We start from the raw sequence: 25539 nt of genomic DNA on the forward strand, positions 1-25539 counted from the left end.
GAGATTTCCTATGACGGACTGATGTCAAGTATATTTTGACATAACTTCCTGCCTGGAGGTCTTTGCCAGTCCTAGTTTAGCCATTATTGAACCAGTCATGAGACAGAGAGAGTGAAAGAGAGACAGTTTGACAATCAGACAGACAGATAAATAGGAAGCAAACAGAATGGAGCACTTTCCTCTTTACTTTGTTCTTATTCACAAGTTTGCTGATACACCACTGGTGTGTTTTCACTGATGTGACCAAACAAGATACCTGGACCATTTCTTCTTTTGCCTCATCTGTCTTGACAACTGAACCAGGTAATTATTTTAGTGTTATATTGTATTTTGTGACAGTATTATTGTTTGTTTGCTTTTCATCCACTGGGCCATTTCATGTTCTGTTGTTCTCCACGGTCAAACATTATCATACGCAATGCTATGCTGTGTTATGTTGTTGTGTTGGGTGGTGTAACAAACTCAAAATTTCAATCTTTTATCACAAACACATTTTAATTGAACAAAAACAATATATTGAAATAATAAGACATGTTTTATAACGGATTTTATTTTTAACAAATACAGACATGTAAAAACAAACAAAACTACTATGCGTTCGGCAATATTGCAATTTGTGGGAATATGTGATTATTGAAAGCTTACTTTAAGTTGCAGTTTGAGCTGAATATATTCTTAAGGCTGCACTTTGCAAAGAGAAGTTGGCTATATTGGAGCTTTTAAGGAGGTTTTGAGAACTCAAGCACTCAAGCTTACTCAGTCTGATATAATTTTTTGCTGTTATGTTTTGTAATTTGCTGTTGTGTTTAGTTATTTGTTGTGTTTGTTTTAATCTTCTGTTGTGTTTGTTATTAGGTTGTTAGGAAACCCCTCAAATGTACTTGGCCAAACATAAACAGACCAACAGTTGAAATGTTTTTGTGATAAGTGAAATCTTTGTTGCTCTGTGTATATGTTTTCCCCCACACTTACCTTGGGCAATAATAATAATAATAATAAAAATAAAATATGTAATGGTCAAAGCAATGTATGCCTGATTCTTACATTCTTACTTTTGATTGTTGTGATTAGTATGTAATATGGAAATTGAGATTGTGAATTTGGATTTGTGCATGGTCTTGTAATCGTTCGAGATTCCCCTTTATACACCAATATGAAATTTTTTTTTTTAAATTAATTAGACATTACTGTCAGGATGCCCTATTTTTTTCAAGCACCTCCCACTGACACCAAATCAATTGGTTCCCTGGATAATCAAACTTAAAGTATTTATTTATTTTTTTTAAGTCAGGTAACACCACTGCCACATTCTCAAAAAGTATAACCTCCTAAGCTGTGGTCAATTATGCTTTCTCAAATTATTTACAAGTGAGGGCCTATACTGTAAATTTAGCACCTGAGCCACTCAGTTGAATTATTGGGAGAGAAGAAAAAAAAACAGAAGCTGCCCAAACCAAGACTGCAAAATCCATCAGCCTTCTCCTGTAAGAGTTGTCAACTCTGGAACACATTGCCATCAGAAATAAAATCCATCTTGAATTTTAAGATCCTTACTACTAAAACTAAAACTTGGCTGAAGAAAAAAAAAAAATGGACTCCCCCGTAAATAGTGTGTGGTATTTCTGAACTATGCTTTTTTGGTCTTTATTTTATTTTATTTTATTAAAGATGTATTTTGTAAATTGCACTGTAGTGTTGCGACTGAGTGAAGGTTTCATGTCATATACTGTAAATGCAATATTGGTTGTATTACTTTTCCATTGTGTGATTTAATTACTGTATGTTTTACATTTTGTATTATGCTGCAATGTTGTGAAAGAGCCCAACTGGGGACTGAAGTTGAGAATAAGCACAGTCTCAAACTGTTTTTCTTGCATATGTTCAAAATTTTATAGCGACAAGAAAAACTGTTTGTGACCATAGCAACTGTTTGCGGACGCCTGGCGAACGTCTTTGCAACCTTGAATGAGACCTGAGGAAAAAACAACATTGGCAACAGTTGGCACCGAGTGCTACTTCCAGCTACTTCTCTTTCTATTCTGGTCAGAACTGGTTTGTGCGTAGCAATGTCTTGCATGAAATTGCCGTTACTTCTCAGAACGAGAATAGACTGTTGCGTTTTCAGAAGACAGTTGTCATTTTATGGCTTTTTGAAAGTATAAACAAACCCATAAACTCAAATGCTCCTGATATTAAACTAGCTTAAAAACAATTTTAAAGCTTCTCTAATTAGCTGAATAGCTTCAAACCGCGCTGACATAATTGCACAAGGGTTTTCTAATCATCAATTAGTCTTTCAACATGTTTAGCAAGAGCAATGTTTAGGACACTGGATTGATGGTTGTTGTAATGGGCTCCTTTACACCAACTGTATGTCATGCATATTTAGTAAAAAAAAAAAATAAACAAGGTCTAGACTCGATTGATTAATTAAATGTTGATCTAATAAATCTAAATAAAATATTTTATTTGAGTATTTTTTTCCATGGGACAACTCCAACAACAAAATAAGTATACCCCTAAGTGAAACTGTCCAAAGTGGCCCTCCTTGATAACTAGTAATGGCGCTTTTCCACCGGACAGGTTCCACACCGAAGCGGCATTTTTTGTCCCCAGATGTTTGCGTCTCCATGGGAATTTTTCGGGGCCAAGCGATTACAACGGAACCGCTGTTTAGAACCAACTCGAAGGTGCTTCTGCAGCGCCGGTCGTCTGAAGCCGAGCGGGGCCATGTTGTCACCTGTCATCTGATTGGCCAACAGCAACGCAGCAAGCAATGCCGTGGCACACGCCCATTTCCTGGTTTTACACGAGAGAGGCAGAGGCGCCCGCCGGTCTTCGCCAAAGTCATAAAAATACAGTTTATACAATATATATAGTAAATAAATATAATAATATTTTACAACAACGCTGAACTATATTTACGATTTAAAAGGTACTTGTGGATGGATTTGTAATGATAGCGGTTTGAAAAGAATCGCAAGTGGTCGTGTGTTCCCATTCACTTGAATGAGAGCTTGAGCCACAGTTAAATGAATGAGGCTGAGTTCTCCATTCAGAAATAGCTTTGCAAGTCGATCGTGAAATCAAGATCGCAATATTTCATCCATGGTGGTCCATATGAAATTGTAAATTTCAATGTTCAATGTTGGCGCGACTTGTCACTTGTGAAATGTTATGGCAGAGCCGCGCGTACTGCGGGAGTGCAAGCTTGGCTTGGACAGTTCAAATGATCCTGCCCCCTTCCCGCCGCGCGCCTGTTGTAATGGAAATGCAATGGCGGCCGTGTAGTGTCGTTCCGTGAGGTGCCGGTGTGGTGTGGTAGCGTGCCGGGCGGGGCTAATGGAAAAGCGGCATAAGTAACTCGTTATTGTTACCAGGGGTCCATTTCACAAAGCAGGTTCAACAAACTCTGATACTAACCCTGAATTGTGAGTTGACCTATCCTGAGATAGGAAACTCGGTTCCAGGACAGCTGTTTCGAGTTACCTGGAGTTAAGCGCGTAAACCACCACTATAAAAAGACCGCATCAGTGGAGCCCCGATTTGACAAGTCACCATGTGGTGTTTTTTTACCCCTCTCAAACTGAAAATCTTAATGCAATAGTATGGTGAATTTGAACAGGTCTTTAGAAAAAAAGTTCAACACCGCAGCAGGTGCAAAAGAGAGGGGAGACAATTGCTGCTTGGGTCAATGCATACATTTAAATGTAGTCCTTTGCAATCACAATAATATTACAGGGGCGGCGTCAGAGAGAAACTCAAGGTTTATTGTGATAAACCTGGTACCGACCAGGTTAGGTTCATTGAGGCCAGGAGCTTAAGTTACCTCTTTTTATGAAACAGGGTTACCTCTCTTTCTCTGGTTTTTCGCATTTCAGGGTTACCGGACTCAAGGTTCTCACTAAACCTGTTTTGTGAAATGGACCCCAGGTCTCATGTCTGAATGGGGAGAACGTTAAATTTGGTGGTGTCACTCACACACTTCCATACTGTTCACTGCAAGTTCAATGTAGCACCTCAATTTGGTACCTTTCTTAGGATCTGAAAAAAAGAGAGTTGTCATACGATGGCCAAGATCGCCAACTACCTGAAAATGGGCTGCAGCAGTTTAACAGTACAGGTTCCCTCGCCACAGTTGATCAAAGTTCATCAATCATATCAAGGGGTAGTCTTTGGAAATTAGATGTACGGTTGCTGCCAGCATTGCTGCAGAGCTTGAAGGGGTTGAGGGTGAGCCTGTCAATGCTCACACTGCATCAAATTGGTCTGCATGGCTGGCATTCCATAAGGAAGCCTCTGCAAGAATGATACACAAGAAGGTCTGCAGTTTGCCGAATCAAATCCTATTGAAGCAGAACCTGACACCCTACCTTTGGAAGATTGGCCACATTGCAGTTTGCCAACATCTTCAAGACCTCTACCTTGCTTGAGAAGTGATGGACTGGCCAAGCATTTCTTGGGACCTAAACTCTATTGACAATCTGTGTCGCATCTTCAATTGCAGACGCACATGCCGTCTAATGTGCACCAGCTATGTGATGTCATCATGGAACAGTGGAAGAGGACTGACCTGCGAGGTGCTAGTGAACTCAGGGTTAAGGCAGTGCTGGAAGAAAATGGCGATGACAAAATATTGTATTGACACTTTGGTCAAATTGGAGATTTTAATTCAGGGATTTGCTGCCAGCGGTTTAGACAATAATGGCTGTATGTTGAGTTATTTTCACGGGACAGTGAATTGATGCTGTTATTCAAGCTGTATACGTATACTGACTACTGATGTAGCAAAGTGCCATTTGTTCAGTTCATATGAGAATATAGAATTGAATACTGTAATTGTACAAATGTGAAGGTTGTATTCGCTTTTTGGACTGCACATATACAATGCATATGTGTACACTGAAAAATTTTCACTGTGATTTCACAATAAATAATTGGACAAGTTTTGCATGACTTTCACAGTAAGGATCACAGCAATATACTGTGAAATATACTTACAGCAATTTACTGTAATTTCACATCTGTGATATTTCAATTATACTGTAACGTCACAGCTGCAGTGGGCCAATCAATTACTGTGATACTGATAGTAAAATGTATGCTTTAAATGAACAACATATTTGGATTTCATGTCACAACTCAAACGGGACCAAAAGATAATAATTCTCCGCTCATTCACTGATCAGTCATATTTTTTCCGATCTAAGGTTCCATGAGCGCTACCAGAAGGGGCGGGAAGCGGCTCTGTCGTTGATTTATATTTCATTAATTACGCAAGAAACTTCCAGTCAGGTGACTTACCAGGGAATTTTTTAATACAAATATGAATACTGTTCCTTGCATTTGTTTACTGTGTTGCTGTTATATTACAGGCCTTGTTGTGATATAACAGTTTTTTTATTGCAGGATTTAACAGTTGTAAAATGCAAGGATGCTGTAGTTTATGCAGTTATTATTGGGATATTAAAGGGGAAACTTGATAACAACAAATTACTGTCAAATAATACTGTTAATTATCATAAAATGCTGGTTTGTTTGTTTGTTTTTTACAGTGTAGGCATTGTAACACAATGTCCCATGTGCATGTAAGCTTGAGTGCAGCTTGTGTTCAGTATTGATCCCTGCTGCCTACTGGGTGTGAAGGACACTGATGTGACAGCACTAATTTCCGAGATAGGGAGCCACCATTGCAAACGTTCCCAACTGCAGTTCAACTTGGCTGTGTAACACTCAAATTTCACTCCACCAGGCAACTTATACTCATCCCATCCCATCCCATCCCTCTGGGATGTCCACAATAGAAAGAGTATTGTAATAAATCACTGTGATCATTGGATTGAACATTGAGCGCAAACCTTATGCGCAATGTTTGTAAAAAGGAAAGACTGATTGTGTTTATTATTTGCATGCATTTTGATAATGACTTAAGAGCAGAGACGGAAGGGATGATGGAGGGGCCACCGTTTTTCATCATCGCTACTTGCGCTGAGCAGTCAGTCCATACCTGTGACTGTTATATTTACAAATTATTGACCAATCCAAAGTGTTGAAAATGGCTTCTTCGCTTCGATGATGGATTGTTAATGGTTGAACAAACATGTCATTTTGGGTGTATCTAGAAAAGTGACCATTTTGGAGGTACATGGTTTCAGCCTGACACCAGCTATATGAAATTATGAATTGGTAGTTTCATGAATTATTTCCGTTGGCAAGTGACCATGGTATAAGCGGGTTGAATGCCCTTCGAGGTGTTACATCAGAGATTAATGGCCTGGCAACTATCCTCCGTTGCCCGTTGGTTCACACCTCCATTAATCCCTGATAAGTGTACCTCATTGGGCATTAAACCTGACGTATACACATCTGATCTTGCATGATCATTTACAAAACTCATAACGGGTAGATATAATTTCTCTGATGACTGGCTCATAAATTCCAAATATAAAGACTAGTTGGCTAAGGATCCCAAACTGATGAAGAAAGCTAATTGCAGACTTTGTGTGAAATCAGTTGACATCTCCAACATGGGAGAAGCGGCAGTTTTGAATCATATGTGTGGAGGGTTGGGGAGTTTGTCTGCACCGGGATGTATTTTTGTGCATATTTTGGCTAGCAAATAAAAAATCAGAATGACACGCATCTATTTACTCAAATGTCAAATTATTTGATTTTTTTCTTAGAGAATACTGTATGTAAATCAGGGTCTGGGAAAAGTACGGAATTTTGAAATCTCAAACGTGTAGGAAGCATGTAGTAAGGTTCTTTACAATATGTATTCATGATGGTATTTTATTAACTGACAAATGGTAGAGTTATGAATTTGGTGTCACTCTTCTGCAACTCCGTCTGTATAAATTACTTTCATATCATAAACCCAAATGATGTAAAAATAAAATTGTAATATGTCTGGTTTGCTTTTCACCATGAAACACAGATACAAGTATATCTTTTGTTCAAGGCATTTTGAGTAGCCAGCACAAGAACAACACCTGACAGCGAATACACTTATGTCAAGCACCTGGACCCACAAATGCAACACTTCGTGAAAGTAGTACAACAGAGCAAAAAAAGCTGTTTCATTATTTCAAATATGAATAGAAATTTTGCATTTGACCAGAAATAAAATGTAATGTAAACTCAACGGGCCCTATTTTCATGCTCAGTGCAAGCGCAATCTATGGCCAGTCTATGACTCAAATCAGATTTTTTTTTTTGCCCAAATGCGACCTGTAGGACTACCTCTTTTTTTTTTATGTCAGTCTAAATGGCTCATTTCTCATTTTTTTCAAATCCGACCTGGGTCACTTTCATACTATGCATCTGAATTTTTGCAATGAGACTGTTACGTGCCGGGTGGCACGTCATTGATGTTATGGCGAGTGGGTAGCACACATGGAGGAGGGAAGTGGTGGGAAAGGGGGCACACTGAACAAAACGGGTGGACATGAGGTGGGACAAGACACGGTTGGGGAAACACACAACGGAACACTATAGGGGAGACCGGGGCTTGTTGTATCACTTTTTTATACTTTTATATATTTCTTGGACTGCGATTGGCTGGCAACCAGTTCAGGGTGTACCCCGCCTACCGCCCGAAGCCAGCTGGGATAGGCTCCAGCGCCCCCCGCGACCCTTGTGAGGACAAGCGGTTAAGAAAATGGATGGATGGATGGATATTTCTTGGAATCAACACATCATATATAAACAAAACGTATACCAGATGAAAGTCTTAGCTATATTTTTTGTATTCATGTAATTTTCATACTTTGTACATTTGCTTTGAGTTATAAGCCATCAAATAGAGGTAGTGAACATGTGACATGTTGCCCCACCAACGGGTAAGTTGTCACACTATATGGGGTAAGATGTCAAATTGGATTTTGCAACTAATAAAACAAGGATAACATTTTCTTTGTTCTCCTGGGGGTTTTTTTCACAGCCAGAGAAATTGTATATCACTTAAACTTGAGAATAAATTTGTTTTTGTTTTTTTATAAAGCATTTTGGTTGATGGATGGATGGTTCATCATGAAACTTAAACCAGTTCTGACATGTGGGGATACTGTAGTTCCAACAACTGAAAAAACGATTTTTAAACAATGAAACAAAACATGGCAAATTAATTTCCTCACTCATCAGACTCTATAATCTGAAGAACAATTTGGGCATACATAAACTGAGTTGCATTTTTTATTGGCCCATTCTTTGCATATGTGACAACAAACCCTAAAAGGACTGAGACAAGTTGCCCCAAACTAACATGTTGGCTAATACTTGCTCTAGTTTAAAGATATCTTATCTAGCAGAGCCACATGAGTCCACATGATTTGCTGCTAGAATTTGTCCATGTACGACGCATGTTTGAAAATATATGAAGTTGAAATATTTGCCCCGGTCTCACCTACCTCAAACACAGAAACAAAACAGAACGGAGCTGAGTCCCCACTGCCAAAGTGACACCCACGGAAATACTGACTGCAGAATATGACCGATAGTTGTTATGGCAAACACTAATGAATCGTGGATAATGAAACAAACAAGAAAAGAACTATGGCGAACTGTGCGCTTCACAAAAGACAGACGGCCTAAACAAAACAAACAAACAAATAAACAAAAGATGTATAGGGGCTGGCTAACTAAACAAACGGAGGGGGAGGGGAAGGGGAAGGGGAAGGGGAGTGTTCAAACACACACAAACAGCCAGTCTCCTCCCAACCTGACCACCAGCCTTTTAAGCTGTGGCCACTAATGACCACAGCTTGTCCCGCACCTGAACCCAATGCAGCAATCAAAGCTCTTCCCTTGCCCCGATTGGTGGACCAAGTCGGGGATAAGGTCCACCAATTAGGGAGAAGTGCTCACCCCATACACACCAAAAACAAAAGGCAAAGAGCATTGTGTCAAGTAGTCGCATGTATCCGACTATACGTTATCAAAAGCCGGATATGAGCGTACTCGATAGACTACTGTACTGTCAATCGTCTGTGAAACTACAAAGTTGTTTCGAGTAGTTGACCTTATTTGACTTGAATTTAATCCCACTTGGAACATGAAGCATAATGTGGACATTTAGGGTGATAATAGTCATTCAACTGTGCAGACGGTTCATTTATTGCAATGATGTGACATCATCGTTAGAAGACGTTTCCATAAAATGAGACCAAAAAGCCTTGCTTCATTTCCTTTAAATATTTTTGACCTCCTCCCACATCGGTCCTCTGTAGGTATGAGATGAGAAAAAATATTTTCTTCTGCGCATGCAAGTCACTTTGGGGACACATTTAGCTCACACATAAGACAGACTGAGGTCATAATTAATGTGTAATGTGAAAGATTGCACACAAAAAAATCTGAATTGAGCATTAAGATCTGTAGTATGAACCTAGCCTAGGTAACTGTGCACATGAGTGTTTTTTTTCTCCTGATATTTTTGTAGACCAGTGCGGTGAGAAAGATACAGAAGTAGCAAAGTCCAACCATTATAAGAAGGCGGCCATTTTGACACTTGCTGTCGAGTGAAAATTACATCACAGTTGCTCAGGTCTCAGGTAACAAGCAATCACAGCTCAGTTTCAGAAAACAGGTGAGCTTTGATTGGTCGTTTCCTGAGTCCTGAGCAACCGTGATTTCATTTTCACTCGACAGCAAGTGCCAAAATGGCCGCCTTCTTATAACGTTTGGATTTTGCCATTTAACTCATATTCCACTGACGCAATATTAACCAGAATACCGTATTTACACAAGTGGGGCTGCATAGAACATATTATTGTCAAGAATTTTTGGTGGGGTTGACTTTCTCTTAAAAAAAACTTGCCGCTTGTTAAGCTCTTGATACAGTGCACATTAGTTCCACCTTCTGTGTCTAAGCTACTGTATATCACAATCTTAATAATTACACTACCTGTGTAAAAGATATTTGGGAGGGCACAGGGTAGTCTCGACTCAGCGTTACAGAGCCACTGGCCCTTGTTGCTCGGCACCCACAACCACCACTGCTTCACATCTGCATGTGACAGCAGCAAATATCTTATCAACCAGTCAATGTCATTAAGCTCTGCCCAATTGAAACATGGCGGCTCTAAACTCTGCTGGTTGCATTCAATGTGAGAGTTTGATCCTCGTGCGACAAGTTACCCTCACATTAGTTTCAATCATGCAGCTTTCCATTGACTTGGCCTGCCTTTTAATTATTTTCCCATCGATCTCCTGCATAAGCCAACATGCAGGTCAGCGCACAAGATTCACGACTGTTGTTGCGCTTGTTTGGCTCTCATAGAATCAGAGCAATGACACACACGTGCAACACTTTAAACTGCGTGTTTGCAGTACTAACACAAAAATCCATTTGATAAATACATAAAATTTGGGCAACAAGGTAATGTGTAAAATGTTTGCGCATTACAACATGAAGCAATGTAAGTCACAAATATGAAAAACTGCCAAAACTTTTTGAGCAGGCAAAATATACTGTACCTAATTATAATTCTGTGACAACAGTAAATATTACAGTTTTTTCAACTGTTTACCCACAATTTTTAAAACAGGGCTCCTTTTTTCACAATATTGCCACAATTTACCAAACACTACACTAAATTTGTATAATGCAAAATGACACTCTTCAATCACAACATACACACTTAAAGTATATTTAAAAAAAAACATACACATATTTACAAAAATGCTGTTTTGTTGTCATCTCATGAACACAGTCTGAAATGATGAGACACAATTGCAGTCAGTTACACACTACTGTGACCAATATGAAACACATTTGTAAAAACCCTTATTTTAGGGACTAGCATGTGCTAGACTTTTCTGACAGGTATTTTTACGTAAGGAGGTCATTTAAATGACAAAAAACAATGACAAACCCACAAACATTTTTTTTTCCTCTTGAAATATATTTTTTTAAGGTTAAAGCAACTTTTTTTTAAATCCATCTTAGATTATGAAGACTTGTTTTACAGTTTTTTACAGTAATTTACACGCTAAAATGATCATTTTCACAGAATTGCCGATGTTTACACACGTGGCAAAACTCTTGTCCAGAGTTGCATAACAATAGGCAGAGACTCAGCTTCAACACTTTTTGCAAAACATTACACAGTGATTTGCACATGCACACTACACACTTCAACACACATTTTCATACCTTAGACACAGATAAGGATTGTGAGGTTACTTCCTGGTCATTACAAAGCTTGTCAATGACCACACCAATATACACGTTGGATAATCACATCCAACACAGTTAAGCACAGATGTGCTTAACTGGAAATACATTGTGCAGTCATTTTTATTTGTCTACAGATTTGTATTTGTTTGACGGTAGTAAGAAAAACTATTTTGCTTTGATTTTTATTGTTGAGTGTTATGTTACTGGAGCTGAGTATGGTAAGAAATGCATATTTTCAGTCTGCAATTTGTGTAATTTGTAGTCCTTTTGCAACAGGTTCCATGTCGAAGGGTCAGAGAAGATAAAAGCTTTTCCCTCCAAAACTTTGTGCGGGCAAATGGAACGGTTAGTAACAAAATGTCATTTGAACGCAAACTGTAAGAAGTAACACTTCTCTGTATATCTTTATATATAATAATATCTTTTGTCATCCTTACATAAAAATACCTGTCAAAAAAGTCTAGCACATGCTAGTCCCTAAAATAGTTTTTTGTTTTTGTTTTACAAATGTGTCGTATATTGGTCACGGTGGTGTGGTGTCTCATCATTTCAAACAGTGTTCATGAGATGACAACAAAACAGCATTTCTGTAAATATGTGTATGTTCTCAATATAAGTGTGTTTTTTGTGAATGAAATGTGTCATTTTTCAAACAGTGTGGGAGTTCCACAAACTTAGTGTAGTGTTTGGATAATTGCGGCAATATTTTGAAAAAAAAAAAAAAGGAGCCCTGTTTTTAAAATTGTGGGTAAGCAGTTGAAAAAACTGTATATGAATACTTCAGCTAAATGTCTGAAAAAGTTTGATTTGGTGTTTTGTGCTTCTGAGGTTTATTAGTAAAAGTATAAATCATTGTTCTTGAGTGAGATGGCCTCCATTGGCTACCAGGGTGTTGTCTCACTGGTACACCTTTATCTACTTTATCTATTGGACTACTGCCCTTTTACTTTTGCATCTTCATCACACAGAGAAGTGTTAGTTCTAACAGTTTGCGTTCAAATTACATTTTGTTGCTAACTGTTCCATTTGCCCGCACTGAATACAAATTTTTAAAAAGCTTTTAATCTTCTCTGACACCTTCGACATGAAACCTGTTGCAAAAGGACTACAAATGACACAAATTGCATTTCTTACCATACTCAGCTCCAGTAACATAACACTCAACAATAAAAATCAGAGCAAAATAGTTGTTCTTACTACCGTTAGACAAATACAAATCTGTAGACAAATAAAAATGAATGCACGATGTATTTCCAATTAAGCACATCCATGCTTCCATACTTGGTGGATGTGATTATCCAACATGTATATTGGTGTGGTCATTGACAAGCTTTGTCACGACCAGGAAGTAACCTCACAATCCTTATCTGTGTCTAAGGTATGAAAATGTGTGTAGAGGTGTGTAGAGGTGTGTTGTGTGCAAATCACTGTGTAATGTTTTGCAAAAAGTGCGAAGCTGAGTCTGTGCCTATTGCTATGCAACTCTGGACAAGTGTTTTGCTACGTGTGTAAACAACGGCAATTCTGTGAAATGTTTCATTTTAGTGCGTAAATGACTGTAGAAAAAAAAAATTGGAACAATACTCCATTTTAAAATATTTGTTTACTTTCTTCTTAACACTGTTGCTCTTTGTTGATATTACCAGGATGGAACACGGAGACAGAGGGATGGGTGCCTCGCACCAACGTTATGAGGAGCAGGAAGGTAAGTGTAATACTGCATTTCCATGCCACGTAATAATTTATTCAGTTGACAATTGTGAATAGGCTGAAGATAGGGAAACTGAATTGCATGTTGTGGAGCAGTCTATCCTCTTACGCTCACAGTTTTGCTATTACACATGTAAACGAATGCTTAATTAGCTTTAATTGGCAGCACATGGTCAAACGTGGTTTCCAAATGATGAATTATAAAACATTGCAGGGTTGTTTTGTGTTGGTATTTGTGCAAAGAAGAAAAAATATGTTTACTGTTGTTAATAGAGTGAGTAATAGAATAAGTTGTGCGGAATAATTCTTTCAGTGGGTCAACGCTTGAGAAAATGCTCCATGAGTAAAAAGTGAAATGAAATATCTCATCTGCCACTGTTACAAATGTCAACTACTGACATTGACTGTGATAAATACATGTTTTAAACCATTGTCCATCACAGAAAGCCATATTGACTATAAATGAGATGAAAACATGTTCTGTGAGATACAGGACATGATGGCAGTGATGTGTGTGTATTTTACTGTACACATTATGCAGTGTAGTCATTCAACCAGAGTCAACAGAGACAAGACCGCCGGATGTTTTTTGTTTTTAAATTGTATTGATGAAGAAGAGAATAAATGTCTGGATTGAAGCCCTGTTTTGTTTTTGTTTTTTTGTAGATTTTTTTATATAAAGCATTTACACATACATTCTTTCAAGACTTTAGGTAGACCTCTAATAAATTAGAAATTGTTGTGTTTGCTTGACATTTTCATCTGTTATATTCTAATATATTTCTACTTGATTTTACTTGTTGTTGCACTTCTTTGTTGTTCTCTGTTGTGTTTTTTAACCCAAAAGTAATCAACCAAATGACACTTTTAAAAAATGCACAGTATACTGACCTATGTTCGTTATTTTTAGTAGGCCTAGATGATATTCAGTATCCCACTTGTGAGGCTTTGTTACTTGGAAAGTTGTGTAAATCAAACCCCAGTTGGATGTTGTGTTTTTTTTTGTTTTTGTTTTTTTAATTATTATACTCATTAAAACTCCTCAAGGGAAATTTCAACAATGAATGATCAATATTCTTGACCGAAATATAACATAATCAAATCAGGCCCCATGGAGGAATGGGCTAATTGGTTCTTTTCTTAGTGTGTATGTATCCTACGCACTGTAAGCGGTTGATGGCTAATTATTTGTCAAAATGTTTTAGATGTGGCATACATTAATGAAACTTCGGATCATCTTTCCCAGCAGATCATCAATCCATCTACATTGGTGTACCGGTTCCTCGAGGATATCGGCGTAAGCGCAGGCGAAGGCGTTCTAGTCATGACAATAGCAACACGGACGGAGACCGACGCGACAGCCACCACAGACACCACGAGCCTGACCACTATCGAGACATAGACATGGAGGAAGGACTCATGGATTCACATGACCAGAGTCTCCCAGACATAAACCGCACAAGTAAGTTATAAAGAGTTTGACTGTCCTCCTTACTCTATTGTACAAGAAACTTTGACTTCTAGTTGGCATCATTTGATAATGTTAAGTGTTGATTTTGTGAGGCATTTTAAATTCTTCATTCTGATTTTTAGTCATACATTGGAACTGCCTGAATAAGAAAATAATGAATATATTGTAATGTGGTGTTATCATCTCATTTTGTACCAGTTTTCTGTACTTATTTGTAATTGTCTTTACCAATTCTGAAAAAAAGATCATATGTGGAATAAGCCCTGGGTTGCTGTCACCAGTGCTCATCAATACTATTGATCACTGATGACAATAGGAAACAACACGTGTACAGTAATTACATCTGCCTATATGTTCACATGTAGGTTGTTATCCTATAGCACCAATGGTGAAGTCATGTTAGCTCTCATCCATACAATACAGCGCTGAATGGATTGTACTGTACATTCAGGGGCCACGTGAATGGATATCAATAATGCTGTAGTAATTTGTGAGCAACGTGTGCTTTAGTTCTATATTCATTCGTACAGGAGATTCAACAATTCAAGAAATGGTCAAGAAAATAATTTACACCTGCTGATTGATGAGTTTTGTCCTTTTGAGAATGATGAAAAAATCAATTTCATTTCAGTCCTGCGTAATTTACCATTCAATTAAACTATGGTTACACTCTAAAAACAGTTATGGGTCAAAAATGGACCGATCCTCTACTTGGGTCAAGTTGACCCAACTTTGAGTCAAGAAATGGATCTTTTAATGTAAAACAACTCATAAATATTGGTCAGATCCTTTACTTGGGTCAAAAAAATTGGTCATTTTGTACGAACAATGCAGAAAATTGGGTCAAATTGACCCATAAAGTGGATCGGTCCATTTTTGATCCATAATTGGGTTACTTTTGACCCAACTGTTTTTAGTGTGTAGTATAGTTAAGTAAAAAGAAGTTTGAAACAAAATGATTATTATTTATATATTATCGTGTCACACATTTCTTGACAATAATATGTTATATGTGACCTCACTAGTCTAAACATGACATTCTGATTAATATTACATGTGTGGAATATGAGTTATGCAGCAAAATCCAGACGTTTCTATCCATCTCAGGGGGCAGCCATTTTGCCACTTGCTGTCAACTGAAGATGACATCACAGTTGCTCATGGCTCTGGCTACAACCAATCACAGCTTACCTGTTTTCTGAACCTGAGCTGTGATTGGTTGTTGCCTGAGACCTGAGCAACTGTGCAAGTGCAAGTGCCTTCTGATATTGATAGTAACTGTTGGATTTTACTGCTTAACTCATATCCCACTAACGCAATACTGACCAGAATACCGTATTTACACTAGTGGGGCTGCATTGAACATATTATTGCCAGTAAATTTTGACTTCCCCTTCAATGATTGAGTGCTTTGAGACCAATCCAATGTAGTCCGCCTTTCACTCAAAGTCAGCTCGAATAAGCACCAGCTCCCTTGCAGGGCAAGTAAGTAAATGGATGGATGGATGGCACAAAATGCTGAGATTTCACCTGTCATCATGCAGATCTATAGCTTTTGAAATAAGTGCTAAAAATAAAAAAAAAAGCCAAAGAAAAAGCACACATGTCCAGAATGAATCTTTTGATTCTTGCTTGCCTAAGGTTGTATAATGTATGCTGATCTGCTGAAATATGGGGGAACTTTAGAGCTTGCACTATATTTTCAGTAACAGAAACAAGCAGCACACAGAGCCTGGTTGTAAAACTGCACAGTCTTTGAGATGCTCATTAATGTCTCGTTGATTGACAGCGCTTGACTGCCAAACAGCAAAAGGAGCAACGGCTATTTGTCACACTGGTAATAATGGTTGCTTCTTTCCTCTTCCAAGGCCAAACAATATCGTTTGAATCAGCACCAAATTGGACACCTCTGGCATATGCCTGAACTTTTTCATTAAGAATAATTAATTTCCCATCCATCCATCCATTTTCTACCATTTTTGTGCAAGCTAAAGTCCTTTGGCAGCTACCTTCTGGTCAGCCGGTCAATCACAGGGGACATCCAGACAAACAAACAACCATTCACACTCAGATTTACACCTATGGACAATTTTCTAATGGGAGGAAGCTGGAGGACAGAGAAAAGCCAGCACGCATAGGCAGAATATGCAAGCTCCACACAGAACCCAGAACCTTTGACTGTAAGACAGACATGCTAGTGACAAAAATGAAGGGAAATTAACCCAATGAAGCCTGAACCATGAAATATATCAGAGAAACTCTGATTCTTTGTAAATAGAGTATTTATTGGTCCTTTTGAACAAACAAACAAAAAATAATAACTTTTTTGAAAATCAACATCCACATATGACTTTTGATTTGTGTTATATTTGATACATCCGGTCACAATGCTCTAAATTTGTGAAATTTAAAATAACTGTCAAACATATAATAACAAACAGACATATCAAACATGTTAGTATTTCCAAAAATTGGAAAGAACATTTACATAGGTGTCTCTCCTTTCTCAATTGGGGCGATCTTGCAAGGTCGCTGGAAAAGCCATCAGCTGGGTGATACTGCCCTCTAATGGATTATCCGTGCAATGCATGTGTCAGATCATACACGTCAGGGTTTTAATGGGAAAAAAATATTATACACATGATGAACTAGAGGGCTCAAAATGTCTTGTATATTAATATGATACGTTTGGCGTTATAAGGTTAAGGAAAAGCATTTTTTTAAATACATATTTTAGAAAAAATAAATGTGAGGAAACTCCTGAATCCTTCAATGGCCCATGCTTGGTCGAGTTTCTCAAACATCTCAAACAAACAGTGAAGCTTAAAAGGTCATTTTCCTGAACTGTCTTGTTTTCCATTAAGTGTCGCCGGCAGCTGAGCGGCTACGCTACATCCTAAATGAGGATGATGACATGCCTACGCCCACACTCTTCACTGAAATGGACACTCTACAGCGTGAAGGGGACGAACTGGAGTGGAAGGAATCTGCAAGGTGGATGCTCTCACTCACTCATACTACATACTTTTTCTGCATCAATCTACAAACCCCGATTCAAATGAAGTCAAATGTATAGAACGCAATGATTTGCAAATCCTTTTCAGCCTACTTTCTGAACAACTGCATGACCAAAACGTTTCTCAATGGACAGGTGCAAGGAATTTAGGGATTTCAACATCTACCAGTTGAGTTCAACTCAAACACTACAGGGGAAATAAGCTGCTCAGCGTAGATATTATAACATACTTTTAAAGAAGCAAAATATATATATTTTTTAAACAACTGTTTTACTCTGGAAAGTTCTTCAAAAGGGCTCACGCCGGGCAGTTCCCTCAGAACTCAGCTGAGCATTCGCCTCACTCTATTTCACATTCACCGTGCGCAACGTCCAAAAGCCTTCCGTCGGCACCGCCAGCTGTGTCTCATTGTGTTCAACATTTTGTCATTCATTGTGCGTGTTTGCTGCTTTCAGATGGGTGAAGTTTGAGGAGAAAGTGGAGGAGGGAGGCGAGAGGTGGAGCAAACCGCACGTGTCCACGCTGTCCTTGCACAGTCTGTTTGAGCTCAGGACGTGTCTTCAGACAGGAACCATTCTTTTGGACCTGGATGGCTATTCTTTGCCTCAAATAGTTGGTGAGCTTTTCATTACTCACATGACATCAGGAGTTGTATATTAAATCTGCTGGCCATATGCAGTCATAGCTTACCAAAGCACTTCTGTCAAAAACATGGCTAACGTAGGCTGTTGTCAAACATTGGTGGGAAACATTTTGTTCCCACAAAGCTATTGACAATGCTGACAATGAGAGATTATAATGACATATTCCACACCAATTTCTAAGTGTAAAAGTGCTTTGTGAATGGTTTCATCTACTACATTACATACATTATGACAACTAGTACAATATGATATCCAAAGCAAGAGCTATATCAAATATTCTTGTGTGCAAATATTTGTTATTTTAGTTTCAAACCATTTTTTTTATTTGGCAGTGGCCTTGTTTTGGAATTTGTGAGAATTTCAAAACTAAAGTAATTTCATATAGTTACCTTTATTTTAATTAATGAAAAATAATAAATAATGATAATTATAATAATCAAAATAATTGTGGACCATTAAGCCATATTGTGCATGGTGAATTGGTGGGAGGGATATTTGTTCGGAAGATGCAACTCACATTATGTTGTAGCGGCAGCTGGCAAGTTCAGCGTAGCATGCCGCAGGATCGACAGCTGCAACTTTTTCTTTGTTAAAGATAAATCGGACCTTCAGCAAGACAACTATGTTCCAAACCGCAAATACCGGTTGCCACTTACTTCCTCCTTCCGTCCGTGAATCCTTTTTTTATGCATACAAACATGGCGGGCGGGGAAGCAAACCCACGCCAACCTACATCTTGGCAAATGACAGTACCACTACGCCACCCGGCGCCCCGTCTGTGAACCCTTTTAAACAGGCCGTGTGCCCGAAATGTCGTCAACAAGTCTTGCTCCCTCTCTTTCACTCAGTCACCCACTCTCTCTCTCTCTCTTTCTCTCTCTCTCGCTCACTCTCATCGTAGGAATTGTAATCCCTCGAAATAATCCCCAGTTTTAATAAATGTACATGTAATCTGATTACATTTTTTTCCTGTAACTGCAACGGAATACAGTTTAAAAAAAATTGTAATCTGATTACGTAACGGCTGTACATGTATTCCGTTACTCCCCAAGCCTATATGTACTGTATTGTACACGGGACACTGCAACGTGCAATATGTGGAGCTGTGAGTCAGATTGAAGAAGGCAGTCAAGTGGAATGGTGCAGGCAATACCATAAAGCTTTCTTGGGCTCAGGGACATTTATTTATTGTTTGTCCAACAACTCAGGTTAAGATGCTGCTGAAAGCCAATTTATTTTTGCTCTGCTGCAAAAAAGCAGTGAAAGCATTTGATTAAGACATTCATGCCATGACAGTCCTGGTAAAAAGTATGGCATGCTGACATGGGCAGGCTCAAACGCAAGCTGCAGGCACAGTTGTATGCAGTAGTCAATATATTGATGAGCAGCTTGATATAACATGAATCAGCATTTATAATTTGAGCTTCACAAACCGTAATTTCCCCGTGAACCACTTACAAGTGACTCGGAAGCGGGATTTGCTTGTGGCAATGAATCCTTTTCGCTGCAGTCAGGGCGACTACCGGTAATATACATCCATATGATATCAGCACAGGGTTACTGTAGATACCTGCTCTAACAAATTATTAGAATAGAATTACAACAAATGTTAAATTAATTAATTCAAGACATTTTTCAAGACATATTTCCCCCCATTAAAATAATATGCACATCGTTGAAAGAATGTTATGCTTACATATGATACATTATTTAATGATAATTGATTGATACATGTAACTAGAATATTAACTGTATTTTCCTTGAGATTTGTTAAAAAAAAAATCCATCTTTCTCATAAAATTAGCATTGCATGCCTAAATATTTAGGCAACATAATTGCTATTCTGACAAGACAAGATGTTTCATGTCCCAAATTGTTCATATTTTTTATTTATGCAGTGATTGGATACAGGGTTGCTGCTGAGGATTCATGACCCCGTGAAAAAAAATATCAAGCTTTTTTTTTTTTGCCCCACCACTTCACTAGCACCAATTAAAATACTCTACTATTTTCTTGACTGCTAGCCCATGACCTGAAATAGGACAAGTGTGATTCAAAATGTACGTATGAATGAATTAATATTGTAGATCAGGCTTCCCCAATCCTGGTCCTGCAGGTTTTAGATGTTTCCGTCCTCCAGCACACCTGATTCATACAATCAGCTCGTCAGCAAGTTCTGTAGAAGAGTGGTAACGATTCTGATCTTTAGAATCAGGTGTCTTGGAGGACAGAAACATCTAAAACGTGCAGGACTCTGGCCCGGATTGGGGAAGCCTGCTCAAGGACGAATGAAAAGGTGATTACTTCTGAACATAGGGAAGGACAGCACACTTTCATACACATTCAATTTCACTTTTTCTGACTGATGTCATTGTGCAATGGCGAGTATTGCTGACGTAAAGTCTCTCACTTGCGGACGTCACCTGCAAAATATTTATGAAATGAAAAAAACATTGATACTTGGATCTAGGATGATTTTTTTCGTAGATTTCGGAATTGCACTTTCGCAAATAAATAATGGAAAGGTGTTTATAGTTTTATATCTGCTTGTGTGGAACCACACCTTCCCTTTTGCTTTGAATGTATATTTCTTCGTTTCATTGACTATCCACTTGTGAGCAAAATGTTTTATTATTATTTTTGTTAAATTAGTAATAGTTTTTTCAAACATTATTCTTAAAAGTCTTTAGGGTGAAACTCAAGCGTCTTCGCTAGTCTGTCAGCTATGTTGCTGCCCCGTTGCTTTAAATTTTGCTGCCGTAAAGAATTGTGGGTAACATCCTTCTTAAAGGTTGGTCAGAAGTAACCTTTGCTGAAGGTGACTTAAAAGTGGCATACAGGCACCTTTCTTAAATATAAAAGTAAGCATTAAAAGAGGCCCCAGGGGTCAAGTCAACTCTATCAGTTTTTTTTTTCAGTACGAGTGCAAATCCAGTGCTCAGCTAGGCGTGCCTCTAAGAGGAGGCGTGTTAGACCGAGTGTTTGTAATTTTGCAGATGTACACAAGCCAGCGTATTTAAGTCCCGTGCAGTTACAGTTGAACAGTTCCTGAGAACCGCTACCGACCAGGTTCCAAAATACAGGCCAAGCAGAGCCGTGACATCATTGTCATCTGATTGGCCAACAGATGTAGGCATAACTGCACCGCACATGCCCATTTCCTGGTTTTAAGTGAGCAAGAAAGCCGACCACCACCAAGTCATAAAAAATACAGAATCTACCGTACACGTGTATTGTGTTTTACAACAATACCAGCGGCTGGCAAGTGGCTCCGAGTGTGCAGTGGTGGCTCACACAGTTTAGTTGATCATTTGAAAATTCTGTCTGCCTGCACCTTGAACAAACTCACCAGAATGGCGTTGGACCAACAATCTTTCTGTAACAAGCATATCATTTAAAATACTTGTTGCCACCAAATTGTGCATGTGCATGTCAGCCTCGATATGCTGGAAAGTCCAGCTTGGTGCAGAATGATCAACAAAATTCCAAAACAGATGCAGTTAGGCTTGTGCCTGCATGAAGATCAGGGTATGCCAATATTTACATGCGCTGTCACGGTTTCATTTTCACTCTTATATCACATTTACATGTGAATATTTAATTTGTTAGGAGATGAGCTTCCACATCTGTTTGCGTGGATGAACCTGTTTTTGCATGTGCAAACCCTTTAGTAAACGAGGCCCTAAATGTTTGGCCATGTCTGTTTTTATAGATGACATCATTGAGAGACAGATAGAGGAAGGCATGATCATGCCCGAGCTGCGAGAGAAGATCAGTTTTGTTCTGCTGAGGAAACATCGACACCAGACCAAGAAGCCGATTCATCGCTCTCTAGCTGACATTGGAAAGTCTAGTTCGTCCACCTGTGAGTTTTATTCCTTGTCTGAGAAATAAAGCCCTATTACTAGGGAAATTAAATGCAAGCAAAATAGTCGGTTCATTGCTGTGTATTACATATTAGGACAAGCCATTACAAGTGGAATGTGTAGCCGTGGCATTGTTTTCTCATTCCCCTGAGTTATTAAGCGATGTGAATAATGTGACACCTTCTGATTATTATTATTCAAACATGTCTCCATTTGTAAATTAAGATGTGTCCACGGTGAATCTATTAACGTGTGATGTCTTGGTAGCAATCAATTTTCCACATGTTATCCAGGGTGAAAGCTGCTCTTTTTCCTGTTTGTGTCTCTTGCCTGTCAAGCTCGCCCAGTGGGGCCCAGAGGGGCACCTGGCCCGGTGCCGGTGGCCAACTACAATCGATCCACAGAGGACCTCCAGATCAAGCAACAGTCTGGCAGCTATGGCCGCTTGCGTGAGTGTCTACTAGTTTTCAATGTACTGTACAGTGAACTATGGCTATATTGCGGTACATCTTTTTTTAAGTAGTCATTTTTGGTGTTTTTTTTAAAAATTCTATTCAGGTTCACAACAGAATTTGTCTCAGGGCACTTAACATACCACACTCCTCACACATTAAAACTAATTTACTCCCACACATTTTCACTGAAGCAAACCCCTTCAATCCCAGCTGTTTTACTGGATCTTGACTGATTTCAAGGTCCACCGAATATTCTGTTGTATTGCTATAAAAACATGGAACCTAATAAAAGAAAGATTAGAGTCTCTTCTTTCATCAGGATTTTTTTTATATATTTGTATCTGTTTCCGTTTTGCAACAACAAGCATTAAAATATAGCTAAGTTTCATCAATATTCACATACCTGGTGAAAACACTGACAAAAAGAGCTTGTTGCAACATAGCCCTGGCTGAGCTCATACTCTGCTGCCACCTGCTGGCCGTTTTGGCCTACCATTGCTTTAAGCCACCTCTTCCTGTCAGAAGCTGCACCAAAGCCTTGCCCTCGCATAAAAAATGTTTTTTTTTAAAGACTTGTAAATACGTTTTTGGGAGTGAAGGACAAAGTATTAAAAATAACACATTTTTGAGTTTGAATGAGTTAAAAGAACATCTGATTATTGTGAGGAGGTCGAAACTGATGGATTGATGCATATCTACATTTGCAGTGCTTGTCATTCAAAACTTGTGTTTAAAGTGCACCTGTGAGATGGATCTGTTAAATTATACCAAAAAAGGAATTCATTCAAAAATAATTAGCTGATGATTAAGGTGTGAAAGTAGTTGTTTATGTCACCCAGCAGGTCACGCTCAGAGCAGGAGCATGAATGACATTGCAGACACTCCCAGCACAGATCAGGTAAGGCTTCAACACGAATTATATGTAGAAGTAAAAACTGCCGTTACCACACATTTTTACACGGAAAGAAATGGTGAGACGCAGACCACCTGGTGCACGTTACCAAGGAAAATCCAACAAACAGAAATGTATAGACTTTATTGACTGCCTCATAAAGTCAAAGTAACTGAGCCACTGAGAATGGGGGCGGCGTGGCTCAGTGGTAGAGTGGTTTCCCATCCGTAAGGTTGTGGGTTGGATCCTCTTCCCAGTGACCATGTCAAAGTGTCCTTGAGCAACACACTAAACCCCGATTTTCTCCCAGTGGACCTGGCAGCATCGACCACTGGTGTATGTGTGTGTGAATGGGTGAATGTGAGGCTTTGTAAAGCGCTTTGGGCACTATATGGTGTAGATAGTGCGTTATATAAAAAGCTGTCCATTTACCGTGTAATATTAAAACTTCACAATAAAACACGCATCCTTAACTTTAATTTCAAATGCAAATGAACTTAGTGCATACGTCTGTAACTTGCTGTATTCACATGGTAGCCTCCTTTACTGTTTGCCGAGGTCACGTATGATGTGACTTATGACGAACTGACAAAGTTTTTGCAAATACAAATCAGAATAAAATTTATTAGCCAAGTATGTAACACACATTCACCATCTGAGAAACATGAAAAATAACAATGAGCAAGAGAAGGAGACAGAACAGAAAGCCTGGCGGTTCGCTACTTAGAAAAAAAAAAGGATGTAAAGGAAAGGAAGGAGGCAGGGAAAAAACAAGGCCCAATCTGCACTCCTCTAAAGGAGAGTGCAGTATGGACCTCGGGAAAAATCATCAGATTCCAAACTCTACATACTGTACTTTGGACATTTGACCTTTTCTTCTCTTGTGGCTTTTCTCATCAGGTTGGGTCACCGCAGCAAGTCATGCTTATCCATATCTCCTCTCTATTGCTTCTTTTTCTTGCACATGCTATTATCGTATCCTCTCTCACCACATCCATAAATCCTCACTTTGGTCTTCCTTTCGCGCTCCTACCTGGGAGCTCCATTTTACACACCCTTCTATCAATATGTGCACTGGCTCTCTTCATCAAATCTTAATCTGGCTTCTCAAATTTGGACTCCAAATCCTCTGACCTCTGATGTGTTTATTTTTAATCCTGTCTATCCCTGTCCCACCAAGAGAGAATGTCAGCATCTTCATCTCTTCCGCCTCCAGCCCTTTTTTTTTTCCAGAGCCATATATCATTGCGGGATCTTTGCCCCTTCTACTCCTTGTAACCTCACCGTCCCTTTCATGTATACCACATGTGCAGTCATCTGTCTTGTCGGGTGACTTTTATTCCTATTCTTTCCAATGCATTCCTCCACCTCAACAGTTTATCTTCCACGTAACTCTTTGCTCTGACTACAAATTGCGGTGTCACCTGCAAACATCGTAGACCACTGGGATTACTACCACAGCTCATCCATCAGCCTGTCTATCCCAATCGCAAACAAGAAGGGACTCAGGGCCGAGCCCTGATGCCGTCATACCGCCACCTTGAATGGCTAATGATCTGCCAGGAAAAAAATTAAATAAGATTAAGCTCATCATTTAAGATTTCCTCAGAGAAGTGAAATTGTAGCTTTTCATCTGCCGCATTGACTGATGGCTAAATTCATTTTCCTACATCTCCTTTATAATGTCGTAATATCTATTTTCTGCCTGGAAGCATATCGCTGTAGCATTCATTTTCCACTTTGCCACTTTGAATTATTGTTGAGATTACCACCTAATATCTGCTGGATGTGTTGAATTGATGCTTCATAGGGTGTTGAGAGGAAGCTCTGCCATCAGTCTTTGAAGGTGACAACCGGCAAGCGAGGAAGTGTACACACACATAAAGCATTCATTTTCAGGGCTTACACCAATGTGCCATAAACCCACAGACACATGCTTAGACATATGCCAAGATGTGAAATGCATAGGTTGACAATAAGGCTTTCACACTAGTTCAATGACATGCAAACTGAAACATTTAATACATGTGTTATTGTGTTTGGAATGACTGAATGTGCTGTGAGGCACGGAAGAATGTTCTATTTTTAACATTTGTGAAAAGAACAACTAACAGACACAATTAAACAAACATTAAAAATGACAGTTGAAATAAAAATTCTAATGAGAGATATTCAAAAAGGAGTTGGAACAAGTAAAACTCTCCTTACACACCTTCCTTACAACCTACAGTATATGCTACCATAATAATAATAATAATAATAATAATAATAATGATTAATGATGATGATGATGATGATAAGAAAT

The 25539-nt window shown here is 38.8% G+C and overlaps 1 protein-coding gene across 6 annotated transcripts in view; it reads left to right on the plus strand.

The window, feature by feature from the left end:
* Positions 1-126: 126 nt before the first annotated feature.
* Positions 127-25539, plus strand: part of slc4a5a (solute carrier family 4 member 5a) — a 57501-nt gene continuing 32088 nt past the window's right edge. For 3 of the 6 annotated variants that reach the window (XM_086077150.1, XM_086077154.1, XM_086077156.1), the window contains exons 1-8: positions 127-303; positions 12826-12884; positions 14136-14351; positions 17225-17354; positions 17833-17993; positions 21734-21886; positions 22226-22336; positions 23182-23240. In XM_086077150.1, coding sequence (XP_085933276.1) covers positions 12827-12884; positions 14136-14351; positions 17225-17354; positions 17833-17993; positions 21734-21886; positions 22226-22336; positions 23182-23240 — 888 coding nt within the window. In that variant the 5' untranslated portion in view covers positions 127-303; position 12826. The remainder of the gene's footprint in view (positions 304-12825; positions 12885-14135; positions 14352-17224; positions 17355-17832; positions 17994-21733; positions 21887-22225; positions 22337-23181; positions 23241-25539) is intronic. The other 3 variants (XM_086077152.1, XM_086077151.1, XM_086077153.1) reach the window with 3 other exon arrangements.

This window comes from Leptonotus elevatus, chromosome 5 (genome assembly GCF_054856555.1).
Source record: "Leptonotus elevatus isolate MCC_2025b chromosome 5, RoL_Lele_1.0, whole genome shotgun sequence".
In the NCBI taxonomy this organism is placed as follows: domain Eukaryota; kingdom Metazoa; phylum Chordata; class Actinopteri; order Syngnathiformes; family Syngnathidae; genus Leptonotus; species Leptonotus elevatus.